The sequence below is a fragment of the Triticum dicoccoides genome, chromosome 3A (assembly GCF_002162155.2).
Source record: "Triticum dicoccoides isolate Atlit2015 ecotype Zavitan chromosome 3A, WEW_v2.0, whole genome shotgun sequence".
NCBI lineage: Eukaryota > Viridiplantae > Streptophyta > Magnoliopsida > Poales > Poaceae > Triticum > Triticum dicoccoides.
The window spans coordinates 60568801-60580912 of NC_041384.1; the positions used below are offsets into that span (position 1 = coordinate 60568801).

The 12112-nt window shown below is 43.5% G+C and overlaps 1 protein-coding gene across 5 annotated transcripts; it reads left to right on the forward strand.

Moving 5' to 3' along the window:
• Positions 1–4308: 4308 nt before the first annotated feature.
• LOC119267121 lies at positions 4309–11571 on the forward strand. 5 transcript variants are annotated; one of them, XM_037548444.1, is made up of 19 exons: positions 4309–4633; positions 4886–4908; positions 5014–5189; positions 5640–5747; positions 6010–6022; positions 6102–6229; positions 6509–6604; positions 7033–7087; positions 7479–7563; positions 7887–8064; positions 8158–8317; positions 8393–8430; positions 8898–8967; positions 9037–9144; positions 9270–9295; positions 9437–10562; positions 10644–10753; positions 10860–11011; positions 11234–11571. In XM_037548444.1, the coding sequence occupies exons 1-19, from the start codon at positions 4592–4594 to the stop codon at positions 11285–11287; spliced, it is 2748 nt and encodes a 915-aa protein (XP_037404341.1). In that variant the 5' UTR covers positions 4309–4591; the 3' UTR covers positions 11288–11571. The 5 variants fall into 5 exon arrangements, with proteins under 5 accessions (XP_037404341.1, XP_037404342.1, XP_037404343.1 ...); XM_037548445.1 differs by having other exon boundaries at positions 9440–10562; XM_037548446.1 differs by having other exon boundaries at positions 7887–8055.
• The last annotated feature ends 541 nt before the right edge of the window (positions 11572–12112 follow it).

Genomic DNA, 12112 nt, shown 5'->3' on the forward strand with positions numbered 1-12112 from the left:
TGATTGACACATCGTCCGAGTCCTCATGAGGATTCGGACCTGGCATTGCATCGGTTCTCGTCCTAGTTGATGAGTCCGACACTGGATTGGCGGACATTTGGCTAGCAGGGCGTTTTCCCACCGTCTGCCACGTGTTTCTCCTGTCATCAAGGATAAAAAGGAAACTTTAAACAATCCGGACTCATGCCCGGGCATGTATTAAACAGACATACCGCTTGGAAGACTGTGAGGTTTCTGCAGCGCTCCCAATCCCCTTTCGTTTTGAATGATGACCTTGCGTAGGGGCTGCCCTTGAGGAGGTATGGTCTGCCGAGCGTCGGTCCTATTAAAATCTGGATCAGTATAATGGATAAAGGTGCAAGTAGGGACTTCCTTTTAAAAGAACCCTCTGAGTACTTATGATGGAGAAGGGATAGGGGCGGGGGTAGTCAGCTGTAATGGCTACTTCCGAGTCGTCAAGGCTCACTTGGTAATATACTCCATCCTCGGATTCTATGTATATATTCAGATCTTCACAAAAACCAAGGTCTTGGTCGCGATCGTGATCCTCTGGTTGTGGGACGGGCAGCGAATGTCCTCGATCATCTTCCTCCATGACTGTTGCATAAATGCCAACAGACAAAACTTGGTTAGCATCCTGTCACAACAATAAAGCGACACATGTAGTCGAAATCTTACCCATTCGATCGGGTTGTACATGGAGTAACCCTCCCTGCAGTTCAAACGGAGGAAGTCTTCCTTTTTGCCCTTATACAAATCTGCCAAGATCATGGCTAGCTCGGCAGGGGTGTCGGGACCCTTGCGTCTATAGCGGTATGCGTCGTCTTCTTCGTTGTAGCACCATAAGGGAGTTACTTTGGATTGGAGAGGCTGGACGCATCTTTTTATGGCGATAGCCATAACCTCGATTATCGTGAGCTCGGTATGAGCAAGTAATCTGACCTTGCTGACCAACCTTTTAATTTCCGCACTGTCCTCCTCCTTGGGACTTCGGGGACGCCAGTTGAAGTGCTTCTTTAAAGGGACGTTGGAGAACTCAGGAAGGCCGTGCCGAACTGGGTTCGACAGTGGGACGTCATCCATATAGAACCATTCCAAAGACCACTGTGGGTATACTTCTTTGGGAGTTCCTATGAGGTACTTCGGTGCCGCCCACTTCAAAAATAGAGCCTCCTCAATGGCGGGGAACAAGGCAAAAGAACTTCCTCCATATTTCAAAATGGGGCTCGATGCCTAAGAACACTTCGCAGAGGGCAACGAAACCTGAGATGTGCAGAATCGAACCTGGGGTGAGGTTGTGCGGTTGGATGCCGTAAAATTCCAATAGGCCCCTGAGAAAGGGATGGATTGGAAATCCTAGGCCCTGCAATAGGAATGGGATAAAGCACACCCTCTCCTCCTTATTGGGGTTGGGGAAGTTCTCATCCATCACATCATTGCCGATTGAGGCCAATCCCGCTCGAACAGGGACTAGATATGCGAGGGGAAGATAGCCTTGCGTCTGAAGTCGACTCAACTGAAGATGAGGCACCGAGCAACTCTGCCAATCACCCTCTTGAGGGTCAAGGGGGCGCGAAGAGGAGCCTGGGGCACTGGCCATGTTGGAAGGCTTTTTCGTAGCTAATCTTGACGGTTTTCCTTTTGTGTGATGTGAGATGGCATTTGGGGATCTAAATCTCCTTATATAGATGCCGTCCGAGCGCGATGAGGGGCTTATTTACAAAAAATAATGGATCGTTCGTATTCACCCTGCGCGGAGAAATTGAAGCGACAACAGGAAGAGCTCATAAAGACGAAACATAGAGGTCAGAACCAGATTGTTGTTGGTCTGAAGTGTAATGAAGAACCCGCCTTGCAAAGCCGAAGACATAAGCCGGATACCACGTTGGCATTGAAGGCAAGTTCAGGGGCTATTGAGGGAGACCTGAATTCGGGGGTCCTCAAGTGTTCGGCCTATTCGAGCATGGGCCGGGATGATGGGCCGTGAAGATAGACCGGAAGATCGTTCCCCGTGTTCGGATATGATTCCAGGATGCGTGGAGGGCAAGATTGGAGACCGGACGTATTGTTTCCTTCCCTTGTAAACCGCCCCTGTACCCCTCTGGTGTATATATAAACCGGAGGGTTTAGTCCATAGGACATCAGAATCCATATAGGCTAGACATCTAGGGTTTAGCCATTACGATCTCGAGGTAGATCGATTCTTGTAACCCCTATACTCATCAAATACAATCAAGCAGGATTCTTGTAACCTGAGTAAACATCTTGTCCCCTTTGTCTCCTGTTACCTTCGATCCTCAGACGCACAGTTCGGGACCCCCTACCCGAGATCGGCCGGTTTTGGCACCGACAATGGTCCATGCGACGACGAGGTGTGCGAGGAGCTGCGCCGCGAGGAAGGCACGCTAGACCGCGGCCCACGAGCCTTGTGGCCGACATGCCCCTTCTCTGAGAGGAGCGCGAGAAGCACAAGCAATGCGGCGGCAAGCGCCAAGGACACCCCCGAGCGCGTCCTTGTGGCGGAATTCCCTCCCGCGGGACCAGGCATGTGCCGATTTCACGAGCAACAGCTCCTCCTTCGCCTAGTGCTAAGCGTCACGTTAGAGGCAGGGACGGGCGTGGAAGGAGAGGGTGAGGGCAATGAGGAGGAAGAGGAGGTTGATGTTGCCGAGAAGCACACGCTGGGTGCACTTTTATGTATAAAAGTCACTATGGTAGATATGGATACACTGTGTTGTTACTCATAGTGGCTAGAGCATGCCGCCCTCAAATGATAGGTTTGGGGGCATGATGATTTTTTTTACACAATACACACACAAATGCGGACACTCATACATACGCATATATATACTCATCTGTATGAACGCATACATACACATCCTACCATATCATGTGAGTTTCTTCGAGAAACTGAGCGGTCACATCATCCTAAGATTGATGAAGTTGTCACATACGTATGTATAGTCGATGTGAGGCAGATTTGATTTTGTGTCGTGTCACATACGTATGTATAGTCGATGTGAGGCAGATTTGATTTTGTGTTCACCGACGCCATTTGGAACTTTTCTTTGAAAGGAAGCCTCTTGGCACTTTATTGCAAATTTGAGAGTGTTACATCATTTGGTACATGAGGTAATAGAAAATTAGGCAGAACATCATCCCACCAAATCATTTCTTTTGAGTCATAAGCATGTCTCGCTAAAACATGGGCCAACTTATTTGCTTCCCTGGGGCAATGACGGAACTGAATCGACAATATCTCATATGCAAGTTGGAAAGCATCATATAAAATAGCAGTATATGATGCCAGTATCTCTGAACCTCCATTGCAAGCAGTAACGAGCTCTAAGCAGTCTGACTCCATGGTGATTTTTGAGCATTCAATATCACGTACTAGTTGAAGACCAAGGTAAAGTGCCATTGCCTCTGCAGACGCAACACTTGAGGCATAACTGAAAATCTCTGCAGCACCGGCAACTGCTTCCCCACGACTGTTACGCACAACATCAGCCATTGATCCTGTACCATCTTCAAAGAAAGATGCATCAGTATTTAACTTGTAAGTACCAATAAGTGGTTTCTCCCAGCCTACTCTTCTCGCCTGCTCCTGAGGAGACTTCTCTGCATAGTCTGCCGTTACTGCTTGGATAGCGAAAGCTGAGCTAAGAGGTCGTTCGACGTTCTCGCCTTTCCTTGCTTCTCTCCTTTCCCACCATATATACCATGAGGCCACATCCACTGTTTCTTGCAAGCCTAGCTGTCCTAACACCGGTGACTTCCTGTGTGGTCATAGTAGGATTTCTTCCAAAACTACAGAGCCTGAAAGATCCACTGCCAAAGCTTGATCAATAACTATATTAAGGCCAAGTGCCTTCCAAACTTGCCGAGCACGTGTACAAGTAAACAACAAATGTCGAATATCTTCAGGCCCAGAACGACAAATAGGACATTCTGCTGAGACTTTAATATGCCTAGAAGCGAGAACTGCCATACCAGAAACAACATCTTTAAGAGCTCGCCAGATGAAGATTTTTATCTTACTAGGGACTTCCAATTTCCACACAGCCGACCAAACATGATTAACATTTGAGGTCCCTTCCCTACTAATAATTTTTGAACCAAACTGGTGTTCCCATTCTGAGTAGTGGGCTGACCGAACAGAAAATGAATAGTAGGCCGCCATTTGGAACTTTGAAATTCATCTTTGCTCTCTTTTTTTGGCATAAAAAACAATCGGGATCACCGAATGCTTTTCCCACCCAATCACCCCGATGCCGAGCGGGAGTGCCAAGGCGCCACCCTCTCCCTCTTCCCATTTCTCTTCCGCGCCTCCTCCTCTTTGCCGTGCTCGCGCTGCTCCTGCTCCCGAAAGGCTAAAACCCGACGCCGCCTCCCCGTCCCCGCTCGCCTGCGGCGCCGCGGCCTCGACGCCGCATCCCCAACCGACTACTCTCCGCCGCGGCGCCGCCACTCTCCCTCCGCGTCGGCCGCCTGCGCGCCCCCTCCCCCTCCCTCCGCCTCCGCGCCCTACGCGCGCCTCCCTCCCTCCCTCCCGTGTCACCCGGGGAGGTAGCTCGGCCGCTTCCCCGCGATGCTGCAGTGGACGGGAGGCTCCAGGAGGCAGGTGTACGCCGTGAGTTCTCGGATCCCCCGCCCCCCGTTTACGCCGCGCTTAATTTTGGGGATTTCGCATTACTGGGTTGTTTTGTTTGAAAATCTGCATTTGGGTCGTTTCTGCACCGCAACATTGCAACGGCGGCTGCTGGCTGGCCTAATAATCGTAGCATGCGGCAGTGTATTTCGTAACGAAGTGCTAACATTTGGTTGATTTTTTGGGAACCTGACGGCTTTGCGTTCGGCGTGTTCGTCCCTGAAATGAGCGCAGTCCAGGAAATCGACACAGAGCAGGTAACCTTGTTAGGCTCACCGATTTCAAGCTGTAAAAGTTGCTTCGGCACGGTTAGTGTTCTTATTGTCGCTGTGACTGATTGTCGGAACAAATATGGTGGGCAGGCAGAGGCAGTACTTCGAACAGAAGAAGCGGCAGCAGCAGACGGCAGGGCTGCAGAACCAGGATGGCGTAGATGGCGCAGGCGGCCAAGCTGTTGGTGATCAGGCGCCTCGATCGCTTGACATCCTAAGCCTGAACAATTTGGCAGCTCCAGTCAATCACCGCAATGGCCCTGAAAGTGAGTTTCTGACTTTCTGTACATGTTTTGCAGTCTTTGAAGTGAACTTGCTACACATAATGTTTTCTGTGGTTGATCCTGCTGCTCTTCTAGCACAATGCCAGAGAATCTGGTCGAGTAGGCTGACCAATGTCACTCTAGTCAGATAGAAAATTTCAAGATATGAACCCAACAACAATGGATCTGGTTTCCTTCAGGAATAGAAGAAACTTGAGAACAATGTTCTTCTAGCTATGCATTAGAACTAGTGAGCTGCTCCTTGGCCAAAACCATAAATGTAAACTCAACAATGGTATTATTTAACAGACGCACTTTTACAATGCACTTTCTGTCTTATTTTGTTCTGCATGGTGTTTTGTTAATGATGCATACTTCATCATGAACCTGAATGCCTGCCGTATTTTTAACCTCTTGATATCTCTTAGTATGACCCTTTTACTCTTATTTCAGATGCAGGTAGTGTTCTTCCAAATTTGGACAACGCAAATTTTAGCGCTTCCCCTCTAGAGGCGCTGAAGAAGATCACTTCTTCATATAATATTGATCCGAAGGAAACAAGTAAGAGTACAGCTATAAGTACATCAGATGAGGGAATTCATTATGCTTTTCTTGCTATATTGTATTGCATGCTTAGCACAGATATATTAACAAGATCAATGGCATCCACAAATTTCACATCATATGAACTGGGTTTATATGTTTCTCTCTTGAATAGGCAGCTGTCAAAAGTAGAATGAGACATGCTATTAACTGCTGAAGTGTGCAATATGCTTTTTAGGTAAATTTGAGTTTAATGTGAATTTTTGCTGCTATTTTGCAGGTTCTCAGCCTAGGTCAGTATCTCAATGCAGTATGATAAGAGTGTGCTTAATTGATCTAGTGTTGTGAGATACCAGTCTTGTATGTTGCCAGATTGTCATCACCCGTTGGTCATCAAGATGTTGCAGCTGCTGTTAACCCTCATGAAGATCCTCTTGCTCATCCATCCAATAACTATGGTGCCAAGAAGCGAAATCAAAATGTGGATCTCAACAGTGGTGGTGATGTTTCCTTCACTGCTGCCAGTCAATTTTTTGTGGCCCTACCGGCTGAGTCACGGTTCAGGTTTATACGTTGCAAGTATCTGAAAGATATTCTTTAATGAAAAATACAAGCCCTAATAGGTGTGCTTAGTTAGGTGAACAATTATTTAATCCAACCAGCATTTCTTAGTCTTTCGGAATGCAGCATTGATTTATGAATGTAAATTGCATAATTGAGATTAATTCACTTGATGTGTATTGTTGAAACTATTATTTAACTATGATTTGTCCTTGCAGAAATTTCACTAATTGATTTGGTCAGATACGAGGGATCAAAAGATAAATCTACCGCTCAACCTGCCCGTGAATCTCATGTTTCATTTTCTGTTAAAGGTGCATTTTCAAAACATTTGATGCATAGAATTATGTTTTATCTACGAACATTTTAATCTGGATTATTGTGTTATGGTTGTGTGCATTGTTATATGTACTTTTCCCGGGTTTCCATGAGAACATTCTTGTGTTTTTTTGAAAGAAAAAGGAATATTTATGTGTTTACATTTGTTTCTAGGTTTAGCGTCTACAAAAGGAATTGTTATGATTTACAAGGTCATATTGACTGTTTTTCTCATGTCAAGTAGAGTTGTTAAGACTTCCAAGTTTGTTAATGTATTTTCATTATGGAACTCATATGAGCATCATGATACTACATCTGTGGCTTTTGACTTACTAGCCTTGATGAATTCTGGGTCCATGTTGTTTTCCTATTTTAACAACATAAGAAGGTGATCTAATAGACATAACTATGCTTCTGGTTTCAGGCCTTGGCCATGTCAAGATGGAAACTCCTCTCCAGTCACCAAGATTCACCAAAAGGTTGCTTTGAGTTAAATGACTGTTTCATCTATGAAGTTAATTCGATGTAAAGAAGTTCAAATGATAGGCAGTTTTCAGTGCAATAAATGAGTCAACTGTTGTGAATTTCTTTACCTCAAGGAAATCCATTCCTTACAATGAAAAACTGTCTTTCTAGTTTGTATTGCCGGAATTAAAATTCATCACCAAGTGCGACATAAACTTGCCCTTGAGACCTAGAATAATGAAGTGGTCCGGTTAGTTGGCTTTGGTCCAAATGGTCTAGTTTCCCCATCGTGTCGCTACTTAAGGGATAAAGCTTCTTGCCTAACATAAAAATAATAATGTCTGAACTTTTCTCACAGCCCAACGCTGTGCCCCTAGCTATCTTACAATTATTTTGTTTTTGCAGGACTTTACCTTTGCCACCAAAGGCCTCGCGGTACACGCAAAATAAATCAAGAAGGTCCATCCCTTTTGATACCACAAAAGGATTGGTGAGAATCTCAGATCCCTCATCTTTTGTTTGGGATCATGTACAAATGTTTTGTAAGATAAGTAGAAAAGAACATCAAAACAGATATAAAGCCTAGAGAAAAGTAGAAACATGATTCCAAAAATTATGGTGGGTTGCTGCTCTCACCTGTAGCCGCTGCTCTATTTTATTCATACTTTGTTAGATCTGTATTAAAGAATTCAATTATACATCTGATGTTGCTTATGTTCTTGATTGAATTACTTGAGGAAGTAGCTGTAATTTTTTTTATTCTTCCCTAGCTCGTAATGGCTTTCAAATGTTTTTTTTCTATCATTTCAACAGGATTCTCTAATGTATGGTATTAGCATGATGAGAGAGCGAAGCACTTCAAACAAAATGGGTAGTCTTGTGGATGAGTCAAGCTATGTAAGGAGGGCAAACTGTTATAACTCCAATGATAATCTTTATCGTGGGGATGAGGACATGTTCTGTAATCCTCAAGCTCCAAAAGGTTGGCAAGGTAAGTTCTGCTGCGTCATCTTATTACCGAGTATGGCCACTCAAATGTTGTGGCCTAAGAAAATATCACATTCTATTTTTCTACTGTGGACAGCAAATTGTAGTAGAAGATATGACAGTCTACCTGATGTAAATTCTGATAAACTGTGGAACATAGAATCATTCAATTCAGACGATCATTTTCCTACTCCAAGAGCGGAACATTTTGATACAGTCGACTATGGTTTTAAAGAAAGATACTCTCCAGAGCGAAGGTTATTTCTCCACTTATATCAAGATACGACTAATAACTTCTAAGGGGCTATGAATAATTTATTTTATTGCTGCAGAAATTCAACAAGAACTAGCATACGATTTGAGACTTCAGGTCAGAATTATCTGTGTTAGTGTTTTCCTTATTTCAATGCACCAGACAGAGTTCCATATTACTGTTCCTGTACTTCCCCAATTGATCTCTAACTACTGGATTGTGAATGTGTATTATTTCATACAATAATATTGAAGTATCATGGTTTTATTTCATATTTTTCCTGTACTGGTAGCGAGCATTGTAAATCTGAATCTGCTGTTCTATAGTTTGGCGAGTTGTTGAATGTTGTTTTATTACAGCTTGCTTTACCTTTTGTTAATTCAGCAGCCACCTAGTAGCATGTTTAAAGTACAGTTGAGAAACATTGGCCTGCCTAATCTGGATATGCTTTGTTTTCCTAGCTCCTATTTTTTTTACCATTGGCCTGCCTAGCAGGACACTTGCAGTTTCCATAGCACTGTGACTAATTAGTGCATTCTTTTTTTTTTTAAATCTGAGCCTTTTGTGTTTCTTAATTGCGTCAGGGCATGACCTCTTTTCTGATCAGTCATTACTGGATGATGACAATGATATGTTACAGTTTGACTGGGAAAGGTAACAACAACAAATCCTCTTGGAATTTATATTTACACATCAATTTGATCTTGTTAAAATTCTGGCCAGGCAACCATCGTCTAAGAAAATACACAGCACAAACATCACTTTCGGCCCTTCTGCTTGGTCTTCTGACATGGTAGATGATGATTCAGAGAAAAGGAAGAGCCCATTGAGGTAATTAGCAAATTAACCTTGGCTGTCATGTTTGACTGGGTTCAGTTTTTCTTAATGCTCGTATCCTGTGCCATGCAAATCATGGGGCATTGCCCTTGCTGACCCTTTCAAATTATTCTCTGCAGTGAAGAATCAAGCTCATGTGCTGCAGGTTAGTGATATTTGCTATCTGATTCTGTTTTTTCTCCAGCAAAGACTCTTGACATTGATGATTGATGAGTTGTACAGAGTATAATGTTATGCATGTGCACTTAAACTAAGTTGTCTTCCTCTTTTTGGTTCACTTCCATAGCAGTGAAGGACATATCGAGCAACAAACCAACACTGTCTGTAAAATGCACAGAGAAAAATATGAACGAGAAGGATGACTTCCATACAAGCTTGGATAAGTTTGATATTCCAAATATCGATGCACATCTAGATGAAATGTCAGTATTCAGGGATGAAGAAGAATACCACAAAAGAGCGATAGACCGGAAGAATCTTGAAGCAGATTATTGGCCTGACAAGGCAATGGACCAACAGAGAACCCAAGAACCAAGCTGCCGTTTATCACTTCAGGAGAAATTTGCTGACTGGGGTTCTTGTATCTCCCATCTGAAGGGTAGCACTCGACGAAACAACCCACCGAGTTGCACTGTAATGCGCGAGGATACACCTTTTGATTCTATTCCAGATATGGATGGATTTCAAACTGTGGGATCAACTGAATGGAGACCTACATCAAAAGTTCGTCCTGTTTTCCACAGACCTGGCAGTGCGTATGACGAGATTCATTGGCAGAATCCTGTTTCAGATATATTTGGCAATAAAACGGAGTTTTCAGACCCATTCCGTGCCACGGACCTTCCGAGCAACATTGATATGTGTACTTTCTTGGGACAGAAGGCAGACAAGAAGAAAGAAGATAATTTTGACTCACTCAAGAAATCAAATGCAGACATATTTCATTCTGTGAGTTCTGTAAACGAAACTGTGGTTGGTCAACACACTACATGTTCTCAGCAGTCTGGCAAGGATTCACGAAGGCAAGGGTTTGATCCTGGTATTGATTTTCAGGAGTCCAGACTACATTCATTCTGGGAAGATGGCCATGTTAGTGATGACACTTTTCAGGGCGATACTGAGCTGAGTAGTCTATTGGCAAGAAAAAATGATGAGAAGAATAAATGCGGGTCTGAGAGGCTCGAGAAGCCAGAAACAAAGACGTCGACACAAAGATCTAAATCTTCTGGAGATTTCAGAAATGAGATGAGTGAAGCTGAAACATGTTCTGATGGCTCGGAAGTGACCAACTATCCTGGGGTGCAGAATGGAACATCAGCAGCAGCAACGCAACTCCCTGCAAACTTGTGTCTTGAGGAAGCCTCAAGAGGAATGTTCCAAATTCATGCTCAAGTTGATTGTGTAAAAACAATGTAAGTAGCGTGCCCTTCAAATATCAGTCTCAACTCATTTCATGGATTTACACGGATACTCTTTTCATTCTCCATTAACAGAGAAAATCCCGGTGTTGAATTTGAAGCTCCATTGCATGTTAGAAACATTATTCATGATGTTGGAGATCATACCAAGGCCAATCCAATGTTCCAGTCTCCTTTCATGGCAGGTCTGTTGTCCATTCCACCATATCCCTTGCTTTAACTCTATAATAACCATTAGAATACAAAAATATGTATTCTCATCGGTGTGTCGTTATATTTGCTGATCTCTAGAGAAGGTGGGGATTGAGAAGAAGGTAATATCAGGCGTGTCACCGAGCAACAGTGATGTTCAGTTTGAGGTTATGCTTGAACATCGTGTTCTCCGACGGTTTTGTGTTCAGAAGATAGTGGTAGAAACACCAATGAAGGACAAGCTAGATAAGGTAAAGGATAAATAGCTCGGTCGTATTCAGGCATATGACGCATCTTTTTCCTCCAAAAAACATATATGCGCTCAAATGGTTATATGTGACATTTCTGTTCCGGGTGAAACTTGATATGCAAATTTACTTGATGCTCGAACCATGTGACAACTCTTGCAAATGCCATTGTCCGCCCTCTGTCAGCAGTTGATTAGCTTCTGAAATTTGTTCTTTTTGATTCAGGTTACGCACTTCAGGACGATGGAGGATGGAACTGTCCTGCGAAGGAGTGTCTAAACAGCTAAAAATAATCTAGTAACACAATCTCTTGTAAGATCCTGTGTAAGTGCCACTGGTGGGGTTCACGAAATCAGCATCGCAATGCGGTGAAGCATGCACAACGTTCGTCCATGTTGCGTGCTTCAACCTGTGATTATTAGGAGATGCCTGTTTCAACATGTAATTGTTAGGGGATGCTTGCCTCAACCTGTGATTATTAGGAGATGACAAATCAGGTGGGTGGGGTGTACCTATAGTCGTTCGACTCCCCTTAAACTGAAGGAGCAAATGCATATCCACTCTAATTAGTGCATACATGTCCAGATTTTTTTTTCTGCGTGCACCTGGCCTGAATCTTGTGGATACTCCGTTTCACTAGATCAAAGGATCATTTGCTCTGTTGATTTTGTTTTTCAGGAATGGGATCTTTTGTTACCTCGACTTCTTAAGAATATCGAGTGTAGCAAGCCAGCAACAGCATATATTCAAGCCTTGCATTTTTCGAAGAGCGAAAAATGAAGAAGAAATTAACTTAATTTCCATTTCGAGTAATAAGAATGTAACAAAAAAAAACATTGTTTGCCTCACGTACCAAAAATAAACAAGCATATAGGAGTACTAAACTTCCCTGCTCACAGCATTTTTTTTATAGATCAATCACGCACAATCATCAAGCCATGCCTGTTCAGAAAAATAAGACCTCGGACTTCAGCTTTCATTTAACATGTTCAAAAGTTTAAGCAATTATTCATCCACAGGTCTCACTCTAGTCTCGTTTGGCAAAGAACAAAGGGTCGCTGCATACACTTCTTTTTATGGAATGCCATTCAACTGTCTTTGTTG

Coding starts and splice junctions, on each gene's coding strand:
- LOC119267121 (XM_037548444.1), top strand. CDS start 4,592: ATGCTGCAGTGGACGGGAGGCTCCAGGAGGCAGGTGTACGCC. Junction 4,634..4,885: donor CCAGGAGGCAGGTGTACGCC/GTGAGTTCTCGG, acceptor AAATGAGCGCAG/TCCAGGAAATCGACACAGAG. Junction 8,065..8,157: donor AGCTCCAAAAGGTTGGCAAG/GTAAGTTCTGCT, acceptor TACTGTGGACAG/CAAATTGTAGTAGAAGATAT.